Below are 25,985 nucleotides of genomic sequence, written 5' to 3' on the forward strand. Positions count from 1 at the left end.
CCGAGATTAGCCTAACTAGAGCATTTGTTAATTGCTATGGCACCACTATAAACATGAATTCTGAAAGGTAAGAACACTTCCACCTTAATGCACATTAATGGACCACCAGATTCAACCATGAGATACATGTCGAGTCAGCAACGAGTGTTGCTCATCACCTCAAGGGTCTGAGTATTAATTAGATTTTGGACTAATTAGATATCATCAAGGCCTCACACAATGAGTCAATCTTGATTATGTTTTAAAACTAATCAGTGATTAGATCTGGACTTACAAGAAATTAAGTATAGTCGATCAGTTCTACACTACTAGTAATTAAGTCAGAATATATATATATATATATATATATATATATATATATATATATATATATATATATATATATATATATATATATATATATATATATATATATATATATATATATATATTGAGTTTCATCCATAACTTCATTAATATAAGCCTTCGGGTTGTGATAATATTTGATCTACTCCTAATTAATTCAATTCAAATTTGGATACTTAAATAATATCTTATATGCTATACAACCATGTAATCAAAACTGAAATGACTCGATTAGTCCAAAAAAATACAGGGTTGCTCGAGTGAGCAAAATGTGTCAGTTTACTTTGGTGGTGGTCAAACTCTGGTTTGACTCATCTAAAAATAACCGAATTGCAATGAGAAATTGCGGACGAGTAAAACATACTACAACATTGAAACGAGTGAAAGAGATGGAAAATAAATACCGTGTGTGAGATAGAGGTCAAGATAAGACCAAAAATCACTCCAAATATCAGCTGCATATGTACAAAATTAAGCAATTATTATCATATCTTGAAAGTAAACAATCCATACAGCTTGACAATTACGAAATGCCTATTATTATCAGATCTACATCCATGACGTTCAACTGATGAAATCAAATCAGGATCTATAGTTATGTTTATCGGATCAGAGAATCATACTGATGCAGAATGGACATGATGCCCATGTCACCATTTGGATTGAATCGTCTAGGAAGAGACGACTACTTATGCAGCATGAATTTAAGAAGACGGCGATCCAAGACAGCTAAATTATCTGGTGACCACATCACCATCAGCAATCACAAATACCAAGATGAATTGTGTGAACCTGATGAAGGCAGAAATCAACAATGCAACCATTTTATTCAGATACTGAGAGATCCAGCAAAACCAATTTCTCGCGGTTTCATCAGTGTATTTGTCGAAGGAAAAGAAGTGGCCCTAATTTGAAACACGACACCTGTTCTGATGAATCAAAAGATTGTTCTCATTCCTAAACTACAAACCTTCATTTACAGATTAGTCTTCAGTTTCGTTCCTGCAGCAACACGCCTTGTGATGGATCGCATAGTCACAAATTCTTCAGCAGCTGAAGGATGGATTCCCACCTGCCATAACAACAGTAGATCTTTAGATTCTATAGAAGCAATAAGTAAATCGTATAGCAACACGTGCATATAACTACATCTTTCTGATGCAGTCTCAACTTCATCCATCAAAATCTCACTAGAGGCTAAGATGGATACAGTTATTGTGACCAGTTAATATCTTTCTTCATAAGTCTGGAGGTTACCACTTGTGCAGAGACCATAACCTCATATGACATCTAACGTGGAGGTCAAACACTTCCAGTTCTGGTTACTTGATGACTAGATTGATTTGATTAACTGCATAGCTTTATGACTACTGACAATAAACTCACAGAATGGCTCTTTCATCTGATGGCAGGCATAAATCTTTTATCAAGAAATGTTTAGTGGAATAAAAGAAAGATGTCTCACTGTGCTATCAAATTGTGCTTTCGTGGCTCCGCATTTGAGTGCAACTGCGATACCCTGTATATAACCACAAATGAGTACTGTTAGTAAATAGAAAGCTTAGTGTCGTTAGTTAAGGTGTAACTTAAGGTAAATCTTTACATGTAATATTAAAAAAATTATACAATTCAGAATAATGGTTTCATATGAAATATGCAGATTCTTTGTAAAAATAATTTAATGACTCGGGTAGTGATTAGTGAGTGCGATGCACCTGCATAATCTCAGGTGCATCAGGTCCGCACATGGATGCACCCAGTACTTCATCAGTTTCTGCATCAACAACAAGCTTCATAGTTGTCTTTTCTTGCCTTCTGAACCACAAAGAATGAAAGAGATCGGCATTGGCAGTGCCATATAAGACCTAGATGTACTTGCTAACAAATTGTGTCAAAAAACTCTCAGACCATGCAAGAGAAAGGAATGTGAGTCGTATCTATACATGTTACTAGCACACAGTATTCCCTCACATACCACACAAGTGTACTGAATCAGATAACTAACTACCCCTATATATCACAGCTTAAGAAAAAGCAAGCATAAAAATTGAAAAATGCATTTAAATGGATGGTCAGATTTTTTACTTATCACTATAATATAAAATATAATTATCATCTTTTTGTGCTGACAAGAAACTTTACTGACCCAGAGATAGTGTTTTTCATGGGATTAAATGAAGATGTGTAAACAAGAATGTCGCTCTTTGTTTGCTCCAGAGCCTGCTGCTCGTTGAGACCTACTACTGAAAGTGGCGGTATGCTGAAGAGTATACCATATGTCAAAACTTATCATGGGAAGCTTGTAAAAGTTAAGATACACAACCTTTTGAGTAAAAATAAATTTAAGCAATTCTATCTTAGAAACAAACACCATGTGACATCAGATATATGTAGCAGTGGCAAAAGATGAGTATAAAAACATAGACAAAAATGTATTTTTAGCAGTGGCAAAAGAGAACTGAGTGCATAAAGAGCTAAAATGGCATTGAAGCAATAGAGACTTGAAATAAAGCCTAACTAATTAGCAGCATCATATGAAAATTCATAGCTGTCATCATTATGCCAAGGCTTTGTGGACATAGTTTGGTTGGAGCAACATGTAAAATCAACACCAATGCTGTCACTGGTTCAAGGTTAAAACATCTAGGTTAAATTATTGATTTGGCAAACTAACTTTAACCCTCTATTTTTTTCCCTTTGAATGTTTGGTTGTTAAAGGGTGAGTTATTTGGATTAGCAAAGAGAATGGAAGCAAGTGATCTTTAACCCATATCCTGGATTCTCCATGTTAAAAATCTTTAAACGGGTCCAATTAACCCTCTTCAACTCTATGAGCATCTAGCAGGTTGAATCAATACATTAACAAAGCCATAAGTCCCAACTATTTGGGATCGGCAACATGATTTTTTTTGTCGCCATTGAATCCGTAAAAAGTCATATGTTTACTTAAGTCTAAAGTACTTTCTCTTATCTCTTATCGTACCACTAACATTAGTCATTTCAATTCTTCCAACTACTACATCCTGAGATCTTCAAAGCACATGTCCATACCATCTTAAACAATTCTCTTTTCTTATCCTTTGTCAAAACGATACCTAATTGTTCAGGAATAAAAATATTTCTTTTTCTATCTTTCTTAGTAACTTCACACATTCATCTCAGTATTCTCATCTCAGCGACATATGCTTTTTGTATATGTTATTTCTTAACGGTCTAACACTTAGATTTGTAAAGCATTGTTGTTCTCATAATTGTTTTATAAAGTTTTCTTTTAAGTCTCAAAGATATCTGATAATCACACAAGACTCCTAATACCCCTTGTCATTTTAACCATCATATTTTAACTCTATAATAATATCTTCATCGATCTCTCCATCTTGTTAAATAATGGGATCCAAGATACCTAAAGCTTTTACTTAAAGGAATTTCTTGTCTATCCAACTTAACTATATTCTCCTATCTATTCCTAGTATTACTAAGATTGCATTTCATACATTTAGTTCTAGTCTTACTTAATATAAAACCTTTAGTTTCTAAGAATAATCTTCATAACTCAAGTTTATAATTAATTCCACTTAATCTCTCATCAACTAAGACAATAATACAATATCATGAACAAATAACATACACCAGAGAGGTCTATCATATAAATGATTAGTAATTTCACCCATTATCATCGTGAAAAGGTAGAGACTTAATACAGATCTTGATATAATCCAATGCTAATAAGAAACTCATTAGACACATTCCTTATAGTTCTAACACTAATAGCTACATTATTATATATATCATTAACAACAGCAATACAATTAGTAGAAACACCTTGCTTTTCTAAAAACCACCGTAATAAATCCCTAGGAACTTTGTCATAGGTTTTCTCTATGTCAATAAAAATCATATACAAATATTTCTTTCTCTCTTTATACTTTTCCATTAATTGTCTTAATAAATAAATAACTTCTATAGTTGATCTTCCAAACATAAAACCAAATTGCTTTCCTGAGATATATATTTCAACCCTTGTCCTACTTTTAATAATTGTTCCCCAAAGTTTCATGGCTCATGATTTTAATTCCTCTATAATTTGAACAATCTTGTATGTCACTCTTATTCAAGTAAATTTGCACTAAAAAACTCTTTAGTGCCTATGTTATTATTCATCAGACATTTCCATTAAGCAAGTTGAACCAATAACACTAACTAAACACTTTGGAGATAATTTAAAGTCGCAATGATTTAATTGTTTTCTGCCTATGTTAAGACTAAAAAAGGCACAATTATGATTGTTTCTGTTCCATTTTGTCAAACCTTTCTCATTTTTTATTTGGTATGAATAAATTGTTGGGCAGAGATTGGTGCTCAGGAAGAAAGTTTTAAATGGGGTAACCACATCTCCCTCTTCACAGGGAAAAATCTTCCATTCCAACTACAGGTTTGAAGTTCCAAATCAGCCAAACAGTAAAGAAGTAAGTGTTTCGTTTCCAAATGCAGCCAACCAAACAACATTAATGACTGTATATGCTGCACATTAATTTCTTGCAGTTGTGTGTAAATATTTCTATAGAATATATATGTCCAACCAAACAAATCCTGAAATAGAATTGGGAAGTACATAAACAGATTCTAAAATTATTTGATCATGGAGGGTGAGTTGATTTTGACCAAAGGAGTGTTTGATTGGCTCATTTGCTAATTTTTGCTTTTGAGATAACATTGTTCCCTGAGACAAAGCATGTCATTCTCTCTTTTACACACTTTCCACGTCCAAAAGAATTTCATAAGATTCATCTTGTTTGCATTAATGTGTTGTAGCCACTAAAGAATACATTTTCACCTGTGAACTACCATCTTATATTCTCCAACAAACCACTTTATTTCCGAAAATAAACAATGCCTAGAAATGAAACACCAAGTTTGAAGGGTTAATGTGAAGGCCAGGTTGTGAAGTCTACTAAATTCTCAGTGAAGTCCTTTACATTTTGATTTTGCCCAACAATATGATAAGAAAAGGCTTGACACTGGAAACAGGACATTGTTCACATTTGAGAACAGACAATTTGGACATGCAAAACTAAAACACTGTCGCTCTCATAAAGGATTAAGCAATTCTAGTTGCATTTGAAGTTTAATCTCGCAAACAAAGATATCTACTACATTTACGTAAAACAAAGTGTTTCCAAGAAGCATAATAAAATATTAATATATTGTTATTAATTATTTAAATAAAACAGGTTCTTCCAAATGTCCAAAACCTGACCAAGAAGGATTCTACAAATATCTATCAAATACTTATCCAATATGGATACAGCAAGAATTGTTCAGTATCCATTTTCATAGCCTTCCCTATATCCTCCACCCTTTTTATAATCATCTTAAATGTCCCAAATCGAAGCATTAGAAACCATTAGATGGAATTCAAAATACATGTTGATTTTCAGAAGCTTTGATGTAAATCAGTCTTTAAATTTTCATAGAATTTAAACAATCAGGTGCTTCACATGTGATGAATAATATCAGGTGCAATTGTAATACATTAACTTTAAGTTATAATGGAGTAAAATTACCAAAACACAGCACAGGGTACATTAATATAATCAGGTTTAGTTGGCTGTCCACCAAAAACAGTTTTCTGCAACACAAACAATATATCAGCAATTGTTTTGAATCTGCATCAACAAAAATTTTATCTAAAAGATCGACAATGTTATGAGCACACACAATCCACTTACAGAAAAGCAAGTTCCCTCCATTAACGCCACAGGGGTCAGATTTATTCGGTTTGTAACATCACCGACAGCCCATATGTTGGGAACTGTAGTGCGAGAATATTCGTCAACCTAGAAATGATAACAGACAATGATAACAATTAGCAAAATTGTGACCCTATTTAGGATTCATAAGCCCGACTAACATACTTCTAGTTATTCCTACCGTTGCAGGATTGGAACTACAAGAACAATTTAAGCAAACAAAAGAAATATAAAGGATTTTAATAACTTAACTTATGAATCCAAATCCAACACTTCCACACTTAGAGAACAAAATTGTCAAACATATATTGTCTTTTAAGTCATTCATGAGAAATCAATATAAGTGGCAAAAAAAAAAGTTGAAAAAACAGGTAGCAAAAATGAGTTGACAAGCAATTAACCTTAACAGCTCCTGTTTTATCAACCTCAACACCAACAGCCTGCAAATTCAACCTCTTTGTGTTTGGAAGCCGACCTGCATTTCCAGATATGACGTTAGTAGAATATGGCCACATTGATTGCAGTTTGGTCATGCTATGCCAAAGGAAACAACAGAAAAATGACTAAAAGATTCCTGAAATCCTAGTTATTAAGAGAAGCTGATTCAGGTGAAATGTTCATACTTTTTAGAACTTAGAATCAGGGTCTGCCATACCGAGCCATACCGCCCGGTACGGGCGGTACGTACCAGTCCGACAGGTTTTCGGTACGCAGACCGATTTGTTACCGTTCCGAGGTACTGTAGCACTGTAGCAGAGTCCGTGTGTGCTACAGTACTCGGTACACCCAGGTGTACCGAGCGGTACACTGCTACAGTGTTACTGTACACTGCTACAGCGGTACGGTACGGGGCGGTCCGCATACCACTGGCCTGTCGGACCGGTACGGCAAACCTTGCACTCGGGTGTACCGCTCGGTATACCGTACCATACCGGTACCGAGCCCAGGTCGAAATACCGGTACGGTACGGTATTGCGAACCTTGCTTAGAATACATGAGTGGAACGTGAGAGAAAGGGCCAACACCTTTGCACAGGAAATAAAGAACTCATAACACTAAAAAAATGTTGTTTCCTGCTAATACTAATAGAATTGATAATTATATAATTTAAAGACATCCCCATAACACATTACAATTTCATGTGACTCTAGAAGCTGAACGATCCACTGGTGCCTTTCAATAAAATCACTGCTATTTAGTCGAGTTACAGTATGCTGACATTTCATGTAAAAAACTAAAAATTACTCTTAAACAGGCACATATTATTTTTCCAGCATTTAGTGATATGTAAAAACAATTTCTGCACTAACACCCCCAGAAATTTGTACTGTATAGATAAGGCATTAATCAGCCCATAACTAAACTCCTTATGTAAATTATTTCCTTTTGAAGCTTCAGTTAATATCCCAGATATTATGTGGCTAACAGATCACATTTAGATGTCATATTATCTGCAAAAACATGTAATGTCACATTAAGGACAACTTATGCATTTCCACAATTTGAGACACTAAATTTATCACACAATATGCATAATACATGAAGACTACATCTTCAAAACACTGCAACAAGTATAGAAGTATGACAAACTTTATTCTGCTTGCATAGCTGTATCCTTGCATAATCCTGCAGCAACTACACTGAAATTTAACCTTATATACACATGGATTTACAAAATGCTTAGGCATTAAGCCGTCTTTATGTGAACAAAATCACTCTTCAGATTAGAACAAAGTTGATCCTTGTTGATGCAGACAAAACAAGAGTTGCAAATCACCATATAATCTATACTGCAGAAATGCTGGTAAACTTCCAAAGAGGAACAAAAGAATGGATCAAAATATATACATGCTAAGGAAAATTGCTCATAATTGAACCAGGCAATAAATGTCAGGAAAACCCTATCACTGATAATAGGTTCATACTACTATGGGCTTTTAATTTAATACAGACTAAAGGATGCTTTTTCAGAGAAAAGGCAAAAGGATGGTAAGTGTTCTCATCGTACAAATAAAATGCAGTTGTCCAAAGAGTTCAGTGGGAGATGAAGTTTCTAAATCACTCTCTCATATCTATTTCAGGTGATTCAGAATCATATCATTAATTCAATTCCCACAAAATGTTAAGATTGGCTTTTGTGTTCTTATCCTCCAATATATACATTGTGATTATGAATGTTGGACAGTGGCTTACCTGTTGCAAATAAGACAACATCTGTTGTAATTTGATCTCCATGGTCAGTCAGAACTCTTATGCCATCTCCACTTTGCCGCAACTGATATAGATAGTAGGAGAAAGTTTAGCAACTTCTGGGAGACATAATGATGCAAAAGCGGTACGAGAAAACTGGTAAAGTAATCCTTCAATTAATTGAACCTCTGACAAATTTGTTCCTGGGTGCAACCGTATGCCCCTTCCTTCGAGGTTTTTTGCAACAACCGCTCTCATTTCATCATCAAAGCCCCTGCAATAAGGAGATTTGAGAAGTTAAATGCTACAAGATCACAAGAGCAAATGATACATCAATTTAGATACAGCAAACAACAGAACAATTAATAAGAAGTTCTATCAAGTACAAAGGCATTTCAGGAATTTGATGGTTGTCATACCAACAGAATACAGGTCTACAATCTGTTTAACCAATTAAGAACAACCAATTATATCAATGCTATTAGAAAAGGTTTACATTTTTATCACCTCAAACATTACAACATGTATACTATGTGATTTATAAAGCAACAAAAAAAAAGGTTGAATAGGAATGTTGTTTAGATGTTAAAAGGGTACAAAGTACATTTAGGATTCCTAACAAACAATACATGAATTTATGTTCTAGATGGGCCCAAATATACATTCCGGAGTTATTTACCTCAAAAATCTGAATGAAAAAAAATGTAGTAGCAGTTTTTGTCTTATGTTTAGTTTAATGGCTGTATGGTAGTGATGAAGGGCAGCCTACAATCAAATAACATTCAATACTGTATTTGTGGACATCGGGTGTATACCTCCAGTTGGATAATATCCAACGCTTTCAATAGGAATGTTGTTTAGATGTTAAAAGGGTACAAAGTACATTTAGGATTCCTAACAAACAATACATGAATTTATGTTCTAGATGGGCCCAAATATACATTCCGGAGTTATTTACCTCAAAAATCTGAATGAAAAAAAATGTAGTAGCAGTTTTTGTCTTATGTTTAGTTTAATGGCTGTATGGTAGTGATGAAGGGCAGCCTGCAATCAAATAACATTCAATACTGTATTTGTGGACATCGGGTGTATACCTCCAGTTGGATAATATCCAACGCTTTCAAGATAATTAAATTCTGCTTGCTCCTTTCTTTTTGAATATTAAAAATGAATGTGTTCATTTTTCTGGTGTCTTCTTCCACACGACTGTATTACAATTCTAATGTAATTCCATAAAAGTTTACATATGCTTGAGGTCGATCAGTTTGATATGGTTGATACTGGAAACTACACTTAGAGGTGATTCACCTCAGGTGATATCTTTTACAGTCAACATTGTCCAAAACCTGTGAAGAACTTGTTCATGTCTCTATCAAAAGTTCTCTGTTTCAAACTATATCTAAAATTTTCCATTAGTGCTATAAAAATTCAAATGAACTGCCTAGTTAGTGGTCAGAACATTGTCAAAAGCATATCAAATCTACTTAAATAAAAAAAAAAATCAGGTAAGCAACCAAAAAAAAGGCACATAAGTGAATTCTAAATGCCACCTTAATGGAAGTTCCTTCCGGTAAAATAGATCCACTTCTGCACCCATTCCTCGCCATATTGAAGCAAATTCAACGGCAATATATCTGCAGCACATATGGATCAAATTGGCAGCCCTAGGAAAATATTTCTATGTATTAAATGTATCACAGGGGCATATCCACACACCCTCCACCAAGTATCACGGCATGTTTTGGTAACTCATCTAAGCTTAATGCCTCATCAGAAGTAATAGCCAATTCCTGATATGGAAACATGAAATTAGGATGTATTGGCAAAGAATAAAACTCTAGAAGGATTAGAGTATACTTTACATGTTCAAAGGATGTCAAAAATTTAAAACCAAGTACAGTAATTTGAAATAACAGAAACAAATTAATGGCAAAAAGATCGGTGAAAACTGAGCAGTTCAAAGTCACATGTAACATCCATTAAGTCCTACATATAATTAAATTCAAATGCAAACGATCCAATTAAATTCAAATAGCAGAAGGCATACAAGACGGATTTCATCTCCACTTTATAAAACTCATGTTCAAAATCAGATAACTTCTTCGAATAGAAAATAAATCATATAACTCTGGTGAAAATATATGATCAAAAAATAATTACCAGACTTGCACAAGTATGATGAGAGATCCAATGGATTGTGATAAACCAATATTTATCAAAATTGAAAGAGTAAGAAGAAAGATCCATGAATCAAGATTCTAAATTACATTAATAGCAAGAATTTGCCAAAACATTTTTTTATATTTCTTTCTGAATAGAAAAAACATTCAGAGTTCTTAGTTCTTACTAAAAGTTAAAATAAAGTCATCAAAAATATGAAAGAAGAATGATGAATAGTTGAAAGAAACCTTGAAAAAATAAGTACTCATAAAATGAGATCTAAAGAAAGGCATTGCACAGGCAAAAAATATTATGTTTATTGAAAACAATTTAAGCATATAGAGTAAAGCTAACCATGACCGGCAGATAACATGTTGCTATAGTTGATTCAAGTAAATTCAATTCATTCCACAAAATCCCAAACTATTAAGACCATTTTCCTCAAATGCATTTTTGTTTAGCATTGATCATCTTGTAACAAAATTACCAAGAGTAAAAAAATCATGAAGAGCATTTAATGGGCTTACATGCTCGATAACCTAAAAAATTTATTCTCGTCCTCTCTGCATTAGTACAGTTTATGATAACACATATAGTGATATATCAATGCAAGACACAAGCATTAAAACTTGTATATCCACAAACCGGAAAAGCTCAATTACAGCATTAGAGAACTGAGAACCAACAATGTTAAAATATTTGTACAACCCTAAAAATAATTAACATTATGAAAATCTTAAGAACACTAATCTTGAAAATTGAAATACATGGTCGCCCATTACCCATATTCAGTGAAAAGATGTTTAAATCAAGGTATATACATATACATACATATATATATATATATATATATATATATATATATATATATATATATATATATATATATATATATATATATATATATATATATATATATATATATATATATTATTTTTTCTTTTTTTTAAGGCGACGTCGCCCCGCCTGGGGAGAAGAGAGAGGCGACGTCACCGAATTATATATATATATATATATATATATATATATATATATATATATATATATATATATATATATATACTGAGCGGTATATCGAACGGTCACGGACAAAACTGTAAACAAGGTGTTTAATGTAATGCTCATGTATGTCCGTGCCTTTTTGTTTGTTCATGCTTTATACAACATGTAGAGGGAGGGTCGAAGGCTTAACAGTCCCAATTTAGTTGGGTTTGGTGGTCATTTTAGGTTTGTAAATAAAAGTTGTGTCATATGGACACTTGTGGGAGATTTCGATCTGTATTTTGGATCTTTTGTTGTGCAACTATTCAGAGCTTGTGAAGTCTGTTTGTAATTTGCATTGGTTATGAAGTGTTTCCTGAAATGATTACTTGTGGATCCTAAGTGAGGCGCTTTCTCTAACCCGTTTTCTCTTTTGTAGGTCCTAAGGGACCCTAGGAGGTTTCGGGGAGGCTGACCTTTGCGAACGGACACTCAAGGGTACTGTACGATTTAGGCAAAACTAGCTAAGTCCGTGACAATTGGTATCAAAGCGAGACAAGCACTCATAAAAACACTTGGCATGCAAACGTGGGGGACCTAGCGAGGCTGTGTTGAGGGCAGCCAGCACACGCGACCGTTTACGGGAAAAACGGGCATGAAGATGTAGGGAAAAGGAGTCGCTCAAAGGAGCGGGTATCTGAGATTGACATTCAGAGGAATGGCTAACCCTTCGCGCAAGAGGCACTACGAGGACAAGCAAGCTGAGAAGAATGCGTAACGCACAAAGGTTGAGATGGCTGAGTTTGAGCTATAGCTCAACGTTGGCAACCATACTTGATGGTGCTCAAGGCAAGCGAGACACTTGGTAAAGGATGAAATTATGTAAAGTGGAATGAGAATAAGTGGGGGAGAATGTCACAGACAAAACTGTAAACATGGTGTTTAATGTAATGCTCATGTATGTCCGTGTCTTTTAGTTTGTTCATGCTTTGCATAGCATGTAGAGGGACGGTCGAAGGCTTAACAGCCCCAATTTAGTTGGGTTTGGTGGTCATTTTAGGCTTGTAAATAAAGGTTGTGTCATGTGGATACTTGTGGGAGATTTTGGTTTGTAGTGGACCATTTTGGATCATTTGTTGTGCAACCGTTCAAAACTTGTGAAGTCTGTTTGTAATTTACATTGGTTATGAAGTGTTTTCTGAAATGATTGCTTGTGGATCCCAAGTGAGGCGCTTTCTCTAACCCGTTTTCTCTTTTGTAGATCCTATGGGACCCTAGGAGGTTTTGGGGAGACTGACATTTGCAGACGGACATGCAAGGGTGCCACACGACTTAGGCAAAACCAGCTAAGTCCATGACAGAATGATATACCGCTCGGTATACAGTATCGTACCGTACCGAGCGAATATCGAAACGTCGATACGGTACGATATTTCAAACCTTGGTTTAAATCATACAAGGATAAGCAATCAATTAAAACAACCACCAACCACTTGTACAACCAATAAAACTCAGATTATTTAGACTATCAAACTGCACAAAATAAAGTACTGTTTAAAGAAATTCTTAAATTACAATTTTGTTTAAAACAAAGAAATATTGACACAAACCTTCCCTGGAATATTCATAAGCTGAGCTCGACTACCAGTCGCAATCAAGATATGTTTTGCAGAGTACTGCTTTGCTGTACCATCTGGTTGTGTCACTTCTACTAAATGTGCATCTATTAGCTTGCCCTCTCCTTCGAACATTGTCACACCAGCATTCGATAGTAATCTCTTGTATATTCCATTTAACCGAATGATTTCTTGTGTCTGTATGGCAATCAAAATTGAATCAAGTAAGCTCTAATCTAAGAAGAATACAATAGCATTTAATGACATTTCAACAAATAATTTGGCCTCTAAGCACGGAGATAGTTAAGTAATCAAATAATATAAGTACCGATGCAAGATATTTCAAGAATGCAAGTCATAACATTAAAAAAATGTGTGAATAGCCTCTGAGAAAGCACAAACTTCTGGAACAAAAAGGGGACATTTCATCAAGCAAAGAAAATGAACACTAGAAATGAACATGTTGCTCTTGCTGCTACAAGTGAGCAAACTAGTGAATGAGAAGGCCATAAATGCAAACAATATCACCAATAATGACAACTATAAGTTAATGAAACAATAAAACACCTAGTTAGGTTATCGATAGTCCATAAGAAACCATGATAAGACTAGAAGCATAGTTTCAAAGAGCTTTAATCTAGAACAAACTTTCTAAGTCTCATCTCACAAAGTTCCATGGGCAAATACTACAGAAATGGCACGAACTTGAGTTTGATATCAGAAACAGTGTAGTCAAAGGCACTAGGCACAATAAGGGCCAAGGTTCCAAAATGTGCAACGCTTTAGGCGCTCGCCTAAGCGAAACGAGATGCTCCCAAATATTAAAATTAAAAATATATATCATGATTGATAAATATAATTACTAAAATAAAATAACAAGTCAAAATTGTATTTATTTGAAGTATCAAATTACATTATCGGTTAGGTGGTTGTTGGTTGTTATGGGTTGGGAGTGGAAGAGGGAGGAGGAGGAGGTATGGGAGAGGGTTATTGTTTGTTGGGTAGCTATGGGTTACTGTCGGTTGGGAGAAGAGGGAGGAGGCAGGAGGAGAAAGGAGAGCGGGCCGTGGTCCAAGAGCAGGGAGGGGAGCTATCAAGGAGGACGAGGAGCATGCTGTCAAGGAAGGGGGGAGTTGTGACTGGGGGTAAGAGGAAGGGGAACGGGATGAGGAATGAGAAGCTGTGATCAGAAAGGGGGGATGTGGTCTAGGAGGGGGGAGGATGTTGTCGGGGAAGGGGGAAGCTGCAAAGGGGAAGGGAGGGGGTTTGTGGTCCTGTAAGCTGCGATAAAGAGGGGGAAGAGTGAGGGGAAGACGTTGGTGGATGCTGACGCGGAGGGCTGCGACAAAGGGGGGGAGAGGGAGGGGAAGATGTTGGCGGCTGCAACGGAGGAGGGAAAGGGGTGATATCAAGGTCCAAAGGTGTGCAATGACGAAGGAGGAAGAGGAGAGAGGGATATCAAGGAAGAGCTTGCCGGAGGAAGACGTTGTCGCCATCGCCGTTCACTGATGAAGAGGAAGATGCTGTTAATTGATCTCGACCGAGGCCTAATTTGAACTAGATGCATTGATTGAGCTCAACCCAGGCCTAATTTGAATTAGGTGGATTCCTAGCCCACCTAGCACCTAGGCCTAGGTGTGTGCCCAGTTTCTAGGCGCTCACCTAGACTAGTTTCCAGGCGCTCGGGCCTTGCCCCGCCTCGCTTGGGAACCTAAGCGAGAGCCCAGTGACTTCACTGATCAGTCAACAATCTAAGAAAGACAACCACAGAAATTCCACTTGTAAGAAGTTAGGCTTGTACATATAATTTCATGACCATATAAGCCTAGTTGTTGATTTTACGGCCTCTTTAACTTTTAAAAGGGAAAATCTTTTGTTGTAGTAAAAGATGGAATCTAAGTAGTGATTACTGTTCCAAGCCTTTTAAATGCTTCTCGAAATTCTATATGAAGTAAAATTTATTTCAGAATTTGTGCAACTAGATAGGACCAACAAGGCCACAATCATACTCAGAGTTGAATGATACTCGAGAGCTGAATGTGAAGGACCACCAAAGCGACATCCATAACTGCGTGTGTTGTGTTTTGGAGAAGCTTTTGACGTCAAAATCATTGATGCAATAGCGAGAAAGGGCAGCAACTGTTGCTGCTCTTGCTGCCTTCGCAGATGGCAGCGCTGCCATCTGTGTGCAGGCATCCGGTTGGCGGCCGGCGGCTGACGGGTTGCCGCAGCGGCGGCCGCCTGCGCGCGGGCATTGTGCCCGCAGTTAGGGCTGCCTGCAGCGGCACCCGCCAGCAGGGCCGTAGGCATGGCGGCCGCATGCGCACGGGCGCAGGCGGCGCCTGTGGTCGCTGGACCCTCGGGCGAGCCACCCGCAGGGGCGAGGCTCGCCAACGGCAGCTGCTTGCGGGGGCTGCGCTCGTGAGCAGAGCCACCCACAGGGGTGCCCACCTGCAGGGGCAGTGCCGCCCGTGGGAACACCGCCCGCAGGCGAGCCGCCCACGGGCAAGGGCGGCGCCCCCGCCCCCTGCAGTGGCCGCCGCCGGCAGCTGGAAATTGCAAACCAGTCACAGCTAAACCAACTGGCCACAGGAGTAACTCATTTTAGGGTGAACCTAGTGTGCAAGGTTCCCACCACCATAGGGCCAAAGGAGGGCCAATGTATGCCACCATACCCCTAACCAGAAAGGTCGTTCCTATGACTCAAAAGTCTAGGAACACGCTTACCATTGTACAAAGGCTCTCTCTCCATTTAATTAAATTGTAACTCATGATGGTTGATAATCGATAATACCATTAAAGAGAACCTGAAATAGCGTTTATGGATCCTCTATTTAACTTTTCCTACATGTCATATAAAATCGAAATAGAGCCAATAAATGCACAGCAGGCTCATATTAGATCTGCCTGACACTTAATATTGTAAGCCAAGATTTGAAATCAGGAGATGATTATGCACATTTGTGCACAATGAATTCAATAAAATATATTATCAACTCAAATCTATTCAAAAATTTTTCACAATTACTTACACTTCATGTTTTAACCAAATGTTGCAAACAACATACATAGTTGTTGAAGAGGATTCATCCCTTTAGCTGACAGTTGCAAACAAGATTTAAAAAAAAAAAAGAAAATTTTTGACAGAAACTTATTCTGGCTTAGCTATATGAAGGTTGGACCAAATATGAAGTATTATTATATCACCAACAGCAGATAAATTATACAAAGAGATACATAGAATAGTAGATATCAGTAAAATATGAAAAATAGGGGAAATGAAAGAAGCAGCATAAAAGTAAAGAACAAAGAGGTCTGTTGTCTTCTCAAAACAAACCAAACACAACAAGTTTTCCTATTACAGAAAAGATAAAATTCTATGAAATTATCAGAACTCTAAGAGGGTTAAATAACTACTTTAAAAGAACAACATATCTAACTAGAACTCTTCCAAAACAAAAGCATCCGAGTATTTGAACCCTTTTAGGGCTTGGTTGAATGGGAAATAATGGCAAGCCAAAAAGATATTGAAGAAATTGGTGAGCCAGGTTATAGTTCCCATATCTGCCTAGCATATTGACTCAAGACATCATCAGCCAGCCCTATATACTTCTGACCAAGCATTAAAATATCAAACCGTACCGGAGTTTCGACATTCGCTCAGTACGGTACGATACTATATATATATATATACATATACATATATATATATATACATATACATATATACATATATATATAATAAAATAAAAATTCAACGACGTCGCCTCTCTCTTCTCGACGTCGCCAAGGTGACATCGCTTATATAAGTGTATATATATATATATATATATAAGTAAAAAAATATTATATATATTTATATATAAATATTTTTATAAAAGGTGACATTGTGTCGCGTCGGCGACATCGCCCCAAGTGGGAGAAGGGAAAGGCAACGTCGTCGACGTTGCCGAAAAAGGCGCCGTCGCCCCGCATGGGAGAAGGGAAAGGCGACTTCATATTATATATATATATAATATATTATATATACATACATTATAAAAGGCGACGTCGCCTTTTATAATGTATATATATATATATATATATATATATATATATATATATATACACCACCCGATAACGGGCGGTCCGTGTACCAGTCTGCTGACGGATCGGTACATACCAGGCGGTATTATTCGAAATTGAAGACCTTGCTTCTGACACAGTCCATAGTCCATAAAAAATTGATAGATGAACCACACACTCTGTCAACAAAGTACTACCAAAGATAGGACCAACTAACATCTAAAATTTTTGGACTTTATTATATATATATTGTTGCACTTAAAGAGAAGGAAATAGAGCATGAAAGCAGAATAGCAAGATAATTAGTTTTTACTCTGACCTTATTGTGCAAAAGTTTTTTCCAATTGAAGCCAATTTCATCACTGAGCTCCCACCCAAAATTTCTAGAATCCTGTAAATAAAAGGACACGTCAAAATATTAGCATCTGAAATCATATATTGGGATCCAACAATGTGATGAATAATATATATCCACAACTACAATGACAAGTCATAATATCCCAATTATTTGGGACCTGTTCCATAGATTTTTTTTGCTACCATTAAGCTCTTTAAGAAATAATATATCACCACAAGAAAGCAAAAGAACAGAAAATAAAGTGTAACCATGTCATAAAATGTAAGAACCTCAGCTACAACACAATGAGAACCAACAATTTCAGTTACAGTATCTATATAATTCATGTATGTAATCAACTAGTTTTGGTGTATTTGTCTTCACACTTAATAACTTGCATATAAAATATACAATTATCTTTCTAGTTCTTCCATAAAGCAAGGTTCTGAAAATCGTACCGTACCGGTATACTGATCAGTTATCAGTACGGTATGTACCAAGCTGTACTAAACACACTGACACACGATACATTACGGTGTACCAATGTACCGCCCGTATCGGTCCTCTATCGGAGCGGTACAGTACGATATTGCAAACCATGCTTAAGAGTCACTATATTCTAAAGAATATAACATGAATTAGGGGTCACATAAACAAAACTAACTCCAATGAAGAAATAACAAAAAAGGGTGAAAGGTAAGCTTTTGGTGATAGTGCTTAGTAACATAAAGGTGTTGACTCCAGGGTGAAGGACCATAGTCGGAATTCAAAGCAAGAAGTAAAAAACCTATCAGAGTGACCAACCAGAATTTTTCAAGCTGACCAGAAAACAGGAGCAATTCCACCTCATCTGGTCTGGAACAAGGGTTATTACATGGTAATCCTACTGAACAAGGGTTATTACATCTTCTAACCGCAAAACTGTTCATCAATGTCCAAAAAAGATAAATCCCTTCCTTATTTATATTTTTATTGAAATAAAACTAGATTTGCATTTAGTTTTAATTAAAATACCTTAATATAGGTTTTTTTCCTAATTTTCAAGTATTTTCAGATATTTCCTGGGCATTTTTCGGAATAGTCGACACATTTCTGGCCTCCGGTGTACCAACACACAATACATCAGTATAGACCGAACTAGCCAAAGATCAGCATGGCCAGTCGACACAAAATTGCAATCCTTGGTAGAAAGTCATTGACAAGGGGCTTAAAGGAGGGTTTCAATTGCAAACAAGATCCTTTGGGTTGCTTCTAGTTCCCACCTAGGTGCAGGGGCAAAGGGCATATGATTACCTAGTTGATTGGACCAAACCACTTCATTTGAGTTTAGATCAATCTTGAGTCAAGTTTGGTCTAATTATATCCATTAATGCATCTGGTCTAAGCCTGGGTTAGCTTGAGATGTAGCACTATTGGGGCTGGACCAAGCAAACGACTCGTTTGAGTTTGTTTGAAGCACCTCATGCCTAAAATGTGTGCCTAGGTATGAACTTGGTGGCTTCATTGCTACCTATGCCTCTACCAGTTAATTATATAGCCACTATCCCATTACGCTGCCACTGTTCTACCATGATGTCACCATTTCTTTTTCTATGTCCCTCCGTTTGAGCTTATATTAGTCGTGAGCAAGCTTGGTCCTGTCATATCAACTAATGCATATGGTGCAAGCTTGGGTTAGATCGAGATGTAATGCTACCGTGGCGGGGCCAAGCAAGCAAGTCACACAAGTCTGTTGGAGTGGCTAAAAGCTTGCCTCACCTGACTTATTTGCCTAGGCGAGTGCCTGAGGACCGATGACTTCACTACTACCTATGCACCTACCACTTCATTACATCACCACTATCTTGCTAAGTTGACACTGTCGTACAACCAAGTCACCATTTTCCTGTCTACGTCTCTCCTCTTGAGTTCAGATCAATCTCAAGTCAAGCCTGGTCCAATCATATCAACTAAAGCATGTAGTGCAAGCCTAGATTAGCCCGAGATGGCTTAGTTGGGCTAAGCGAATGACTCACCCTCTGTTCAAGGCACTCGGGGCTCACTTTGCCTAGGTGAGCACTCGAGCACTTAGTGACTTCACCTCTACCAACACCACCACTTCATTACATCACCACTATCGTGCTACGTTGCTGCTATACTACCACCAAGTCACCATTTCCTCTGCTGCATCCTTCCTCCTCTACTTCTCTTCCTCTACCTGCTCTTTCTCACCTTCCTCTCTCAACCTACTCCCACCCCCCTCGGCCCTCCTCTCCATCTTTCTCTTTGGTCGATGTTTACTGCTTTGTTGGCATACTATGTGTCAGTTGCCAATATGTACCAGACCCATGCCAGTCCGTCCAAGACCGATATAGGTTTCTAGACTGAGCCTTGAAACCTTGATTCAAAGAACATATGAAAACCTCTTTTGTGACAATTAAATAAGGAAAGACTTTATAGTGGAAGAGGTACAAATCATCCTCCAAAAGAAACTAGAGAATAAAACAAGAAATTAAAAAAAGAAACTCTCAATATCCACTTAAAGAACCTATTTAAAAGTCAATAATGAGATTAATAAAGAAACTAGTTCTTGATAAAACAATCCAAACAAATACACCAAGCTACATATATAGTTCCAAATAAGTTCCACCACCTTTCTGTTAAACCCGCAATAAAAAACATATCTATATCTAGAAGGCAAGCTCATTGTTCCAAAGAAAACCAAAAATCCATTCTAGAAGCTGCTAGAAACAGGACATGCCAAATAAGGATGATCATGAACACAACTACAATAAGACACTACAATGTTCAAGAGACACTGCTTTCCCAAGCCTCCACACTTACAACAAGAAATTGTTGCTGTTGATATTATAAAAGACCGAAGACACGGGAAATGCTTTACTGAAACTAAGCCTTCTAATTTTAATTATAAAAAAAAGCAAACTAGGAAAGGAAACAAAATAGAATAAGAATAAAGAGTTGCCACAAAATACACCAGATTTATCCACAGTCCAAGCTACACTGTTCATCTTCCACCCAAAAATAACAAAGGCATCAATACAATTAATGACACAATTCTCATCATAGCCCTATGTCAAGGGAAGACATTTTACAGGAAAATGTTGAAATATCCTGTCATCAAGGCAGTATTTCTAGACAGGAAAAACAGCAATCCAGAAGCACTTACGCCTTACAAAAAACCTTTCAACTAACTAGTCATATTTATTATATCTCACCCCACATGAATAATCTCGCTTATCATATCTAAATATTCAGCGACAATATAAGAAGCCAAAACAAAAACAAAAAACTACACAGTATACTCACCAGAAAAGCCTAAAATAAAGCAATTCAGCATACTACACATCATAAAAAATTTAAGAAATCAACACTGATACCAATAACATTTTCCATTAAACATGAGTGACTAGTGAACGAGTTTCAATAAAATACATGTAGAACTCATTCTCTAGAAGATGGCACATGGATTAAAAATCAGCATATAAAGAACAAATATTGCACTCTTAAAATCAAGTCATAAGGCAGTATAATGGTTCTTCCACAAAATTATCATGCTTCCATAAATTTAGGCCAATGATAATATAAGGAACTGAATGCTCTCAATTGATCATGAGACACAAATTTGGTGTTTGGCATAAGGTTGCAGAATTGAGTTGTTTTGGATTAAAAAAAAAAATGTCAATTCAGGAAATATTTGTCAAAAATGCAGAATAATAAATAATAGAAGTATGTAAACATATGATATACATGAATACTGAGAATGTCAATTAAATTGTAATGACTTTGTAAGACTTACTAGAAATTTACAGACAAAAAATAGTTGGGAGTATGTGTACATTTTCCATACAAAACAAAAGAAGGGTGGATCTAGTGTATGAGACTCCTGCTATTGTTGGGTACAAGGTCCAATGTACACAGCCTTATTCTACAAGTACAGAGCTTATTTTTAAGACTTAGACCCTAATCAGCCAGATAGCAAAAGAGCAACCATTATAGCCAGGCTCGTCCCATTTCCATAGAAAGGCAAAGTACAAAAGCATAAGGTGTCCCTGAACCAGCATGATGTTTAGATTGCTCAGTGGAAAGAGAGAGAATCTCATTGCAGTTTACATCACACAGACCACATGACTTTGCTGAATTAGATAACAACTAGGAAACTAAATCAGTTGCAATATGTGGCCAAGATCATACCTCAAATTCACCTCTAAATTGTGCAGCATAAACCAATATCTTTTTAGGAACACATCCACGTATAACACACCTGAACATCATAAGGAGGATTATAATTAGAAGATACAATTTGTTGACTTCAAAATCTTCCTCTCAAAATGGAAGAATTAGCAGCAGTTCCATCAAGCATATGCAACGGATAGAACCAACTAACAGACCAGAATGAATTCACTGAACTAGTTGCCAGCAATTATACAGGAAAAAACTAAGATCAGTTCTAAATTCTAAATGCATCAATTGTAACTTAAATGTCTTTCTATATCAACCTCATAAAAGAGGCATTTAGGAAGTACTTGCCATAATAATGGGCAGATTACGGCAAGTTGCAGCTTTAGACAACAAAAATAATTTATACATGTGATAGATGTTTTTAACTATATAGTCACTTTCATACATTGCTATTACAACCATATGGTCACTATTTTCCCACTGTAGCATCAACATCTCATAATAAAATGACATATAGAATCATAGATTAGTATCAACTTTCAAGAAGAAACCCAAATAAATACTTGGGAGTAAAAATTCCTCTCTTATGATATGCGTATAAGTTTGTCTAAAGATCCCATATCTCTTATTAAGGACAAACAAGTAATCGGGATACCTGAAGGGAAAGCACAAGAATGTTCAACATGGTTTCATATACAGAACCCAATAAAATATATGCCACCACACTATAGAAAAAGTTCTCAGCCACACAAAACACTTAAATGAAGGCTAGCTTAATCTTAACTCATGTTTCATTTGAAGACACCAACTTTTTGATAAGTGTGTCATGGACGGCCGCAACAAGCTCACGATGTAGCACCTTTATTGCTCAAGCAGACCATCTTTTGTTTGTTGTTACCCTTTTCCATGTATGACTATGACTTTACATAGCGAGGCATACGAAAGGCATGCGGAAGCCGAAAGCCTCATTTTGCAAGTAATTTGCTTGTTATTTGTTGTACATGCAATCTGTATGTCATTCCATCGACCGTCAGCATCTCAAGCTAAAACTAATCAAAATAGCCCTTTTCACGTCATTGGCTGTGGCGGAAAATGTCAATCATCTCAGCACCCTGGAATTCTAGGTGGCACTAGAACGAATGGGGCATTGATATAGTAGTTGGAGAGTTTTGACATCTTGTGAGGCCATAAATAGCATTTTCATGCAAGCATAAAACTCCATCAAGCTCTCCAACAGCTCGAGAGCCTACTATCGTTCGAGACGGCAATTGTCTTTTAAGGAAAATTAAGTTTTCATTGTGTTCAATTGTTTGTTCCCTGTGCCTTCTAGGACAACAACGACATTTTGCTCATCACTCACCTCTTCAACTATCTTGGTTTTGTTTTGCATGCCCTTAACAGATCACATGAGGTTGAGACTTGGCTAACCTTACAGACAAGTATCACATGGGTTCCCCATGTTATTGTTTCATTAGTACACTCCAATGAAGGACTCTTTGTTTGAATGTGATTTTTTCATGAAAAACCATCTCATGAGCAGTCATCATCCGCACGTAAAAGCTAGTAGTTTTTAAGGAAAGAACCTCAGTTTGTACATCCTTGTCTCTGCAAGCAAAGTGATCATTTTCATGACTTAAACTCTAGACACTTAAGTTGTAAGGTAAACAATATTGCCATGAGGTCATGCCTTCTAATGATCACTTACCCAATGAGGAAAAATTACAAAATCAACCCAACTCATCAAATCCCAACTACATCCAACTCTTTTTCAAGTTGTTGCATCGGCTACCATCGGTTATGCATATTTAAATATTTGTTGATTATAAATACTTAAGTTAATCTGGTTTGACATATTCAATCTCAATAGATAATTATGATTTCTTCTTCATAGTAGCCTGATCAAAATATCATTTTGACCTATTAGATGACCAAAATATCATTTTCCTAATTAGGAGTTTAGGACTATATTTAAAGTTATTGAATAGGTAATTTTAACTCTTTCTTAGTTTGTTGATTTTGACCTATTAAATGACCAAATATCATTTTCTTAATTAGGACTATATTTAAAGTTATTGAATAATTTTAACTGTCTCTTGGACTTATGGTAAGAAATTTTTTGTATCCATTAGAATAATTTAAAATACTTTATGTAATTCAACAGAAAATTAATATTATTTTAATACAATTTTTCATGAAAACCAGTGATTTCATGAGTTGATTATATATGATAAAAGTTCATGTACTTAGTATGTTGTTATTAATTCAATTAAATAATACAATAACATGTATTATGAGTTGCTTTTAAATTATGAGTGTGTTTAATATTGCTTCATGCATGTTTATGATAAATTGTGAATTGATGTTTTAAAGAAATATATAAATGAGTTGTGACTAATGTAGAAATATATGACCGATTATTCAGTGCTTATATTTCATATTCATTAAAAAAAAACTAATTTCAAGTTAAATTCTTGGTATTTTTCTTATAATATGTTTATAATCTATAAAGATTCTAAGGTTTCAAAATCTTAGGGCAAATGAAAAGACGTTATTTAAGACTTTAAGTGCACCAAAGTGAAAGTAAATTTTGTAATACGAGTTATACCAATTACTAGCTTTAGCAAAAGAAATTAGTAATAATATTTTTTAAATAAAATAATGTACATCTTATTTGTGCAAAAATTGTGATATAATCTTGGGAGAAATGTATGAAAATTGAACTCTTGGTTAATAATTTCATAACCCGACATGTGAGGTCATTTAACTTCATTAAGATATTATACATAGGGTAAAGTTGAAACTATTGGATTTAACAACGTAGAAATTATATTTTCCAGGAAAACAGCAAAAAAATGCATGCTATATAATTTGATAAGACCGATAAAAAACAAAGGATAGATATGGATACGCGACCACACTAAGATAATAAATACATTAACATCTATATTATTATATTAATATATGATAAACACATAATAAATGTTATCATTCATTAGTTACGCATTCTTTGTTCTAATTATGTGCAATGCATTTTTACATAAAATAATTAATTTACAAATTTTATTATATGCATAATCTTTATTGTTCCATTGGGGTATATTTGTATTTTAAGATACTTACAATCCCTGTCTCTCCATAGATAAAATCAATAGAATACATGATGTTGATCCAATTTTGTGATATCTACTAGCGATCCACATTTAGATAAAACATTGGCAATATTGTCAATTTTGTGATATCTACTAGTGAACCACATTTAGATATAACCAGGGTCTGCCGTACCGAGCCGTACCGCCCGGTACGGGCGGTATGTACCGGTCTGACAGGTTTTCGGTACGCGGACCGATTGTTATCGTTTCGAGGTACTGTAGTACTGTAGCAGTTTACTCGGTACACCCAGGTGTACCGCTCGGTACACCTGGATGTACCGCTCGGTACACCTGGATGTACCGCTCGGTATACCATACAGTATCGGTACCGAGCCCAGGTCGAAATACTGGTACGGTACAGTATTGCGAACCTTGGATATAACATTTACAATATTGTAAGTGACGATGTTGAATTAGAGGCTGATGCAAATAAATGGATCTACAAAGGAAGATGATTTGAGAGAGGTGAAATTTGCTCGCTTTTATCCTCTATTAATATAAATGCATTACACATTTTAAACATTAGTCTGATAGTAGTGTACTATACCCGTTTACCAAATGTTGAGGGTTCATGTATTTTTACACCTTAAACATTGGTCTGGTGGTATTGTACAAACTCAGTTACCAAAAGTTGAAAGTTCAAGACCTCATCCAACATATTTTTTTAGGTGTTGGCTAGCTTAGCTGATAAAAGACTTCTTGAATCCCACCTTGGTCATTTGTCATTTACAAATAAATATATATAAATAGATTACTTTTAATATCCTGTTTATATTAACATAAATATGATGTCTTTCATATTATTATTTTGCTTTTTAGTATGCTGTGTATGACAGGATCATATAACTTAGATGTATAACTTCACCACAATAAGAAAAAAGTTAATAATAAATAGTCTATGTCCTAAATCAGTGACATTCATCGAGGCAATCAGACCAAGTGAAGTGAACCTCAAGAGAAAAACATGTGGGGCGAGGAGCCTTTGCCTCGGCACCACCTAGGCGAGCACCTAAAGTTGGGTGTAGAGCAGCCCAAGCACTCATCTGGGCTAGACTAGGCACAAAAAGGATAACCCAAGTTAACCCATAGCGATACCCAAGCTTGAACCAAGCTCGATCCACTATGCATGGAGCCGAACTATTGATAAATTGATTGATCCAATCTGAGCCAGAGTTGAGCTCGAACAACGTCTTGGTTAGACTCAACCACCTTA

The 25,985-nt window shown here is 36.0% G+C and overlaps 1 protein-coding gene across 1 annotated transcript in view; it reads right to left on the reverse strand.

Annotated features, from left to right (window-relative positions):
* Window positions 1-1,141: 1,141 nt before the first annotated feature.
* Window positions 1,142-25,985, reverse strand: part of LOC135638826 (glutathione reductase, cytosolic-like) — a 28,427-nt gene continuing 3,583 nt past the window's right edge. The window contains exons 3-16 of the mRNA XM_065152276.1: window positions 21,636-21,705; window positions 17,427-17,498; window positions 13,037-13,240; window positions 10,002-10,075; window positions 9,836-9,919; window positions 8,472-8,559; window positions 8,289-8,370; window positions 6,497-6,570; window positions 6,075-6,182; window positions 5,910-5,974; window positions 2,492-2,605; window positions 2,061-2,160; window positions 1,811-1,864; window positions 1,142-1,417 (exon numbers count right to left, since the gene is read on the reverse strand). Coding sequence (XP_065008348.1) covers window positions 1,322-1,417; window positions 1,811-1,864; window positions 2,061-2,160; window positions 2,492-2,605; window positions 5,910-5,974; window positions 6,075-6,182; window positions 6,497-6,570; window positions 8,289-8,370; window positions 8,472-8,559; window positions 9,836-9,919; window positions 10,002-10,075; window positions 13,037-13,240; window positions 17,427-17,498; window positions 21,636-21,705 — 1,285 coding nt within the window. The 3' untranslated portion in view covers window positions 1,142-1,321. The remainder of the gene's footprint in view (window positions 1,418-1,810; window positions 1,865-2,060; window positions 2,161-2,491; window positions 2,606-5,909; window positions 5,975-6,074; window positions 6,183-6,496; window positions 6,571-8,288; window positions 8,371-8,471; window positions 8,560-9,835; window positions 9,920-10,001; window positions 10,076-13,036; window positions 13,241-17,426; window positions 17,499-21,635; window positions 21,706-25,985) is intronic.

The sequence above is a fragment of the Musa acuminata genome, chromosome BXJ3-5 (genome assembly GCF_036884655.1).
Source record: "Musa acuminata AAA Group cultivar baxijiao chromosome BXJ3-5, Cavendish_Baxijiao_AAA, whole genome shotgun sequence".
Taxonomy (NCBI): domain Eukaryota; kingdom Viridiplantae; phylum Streptophyta; class Magnoliopsida; order Zingiberales; family Musaceae; genus Musa; species Musa acuminata.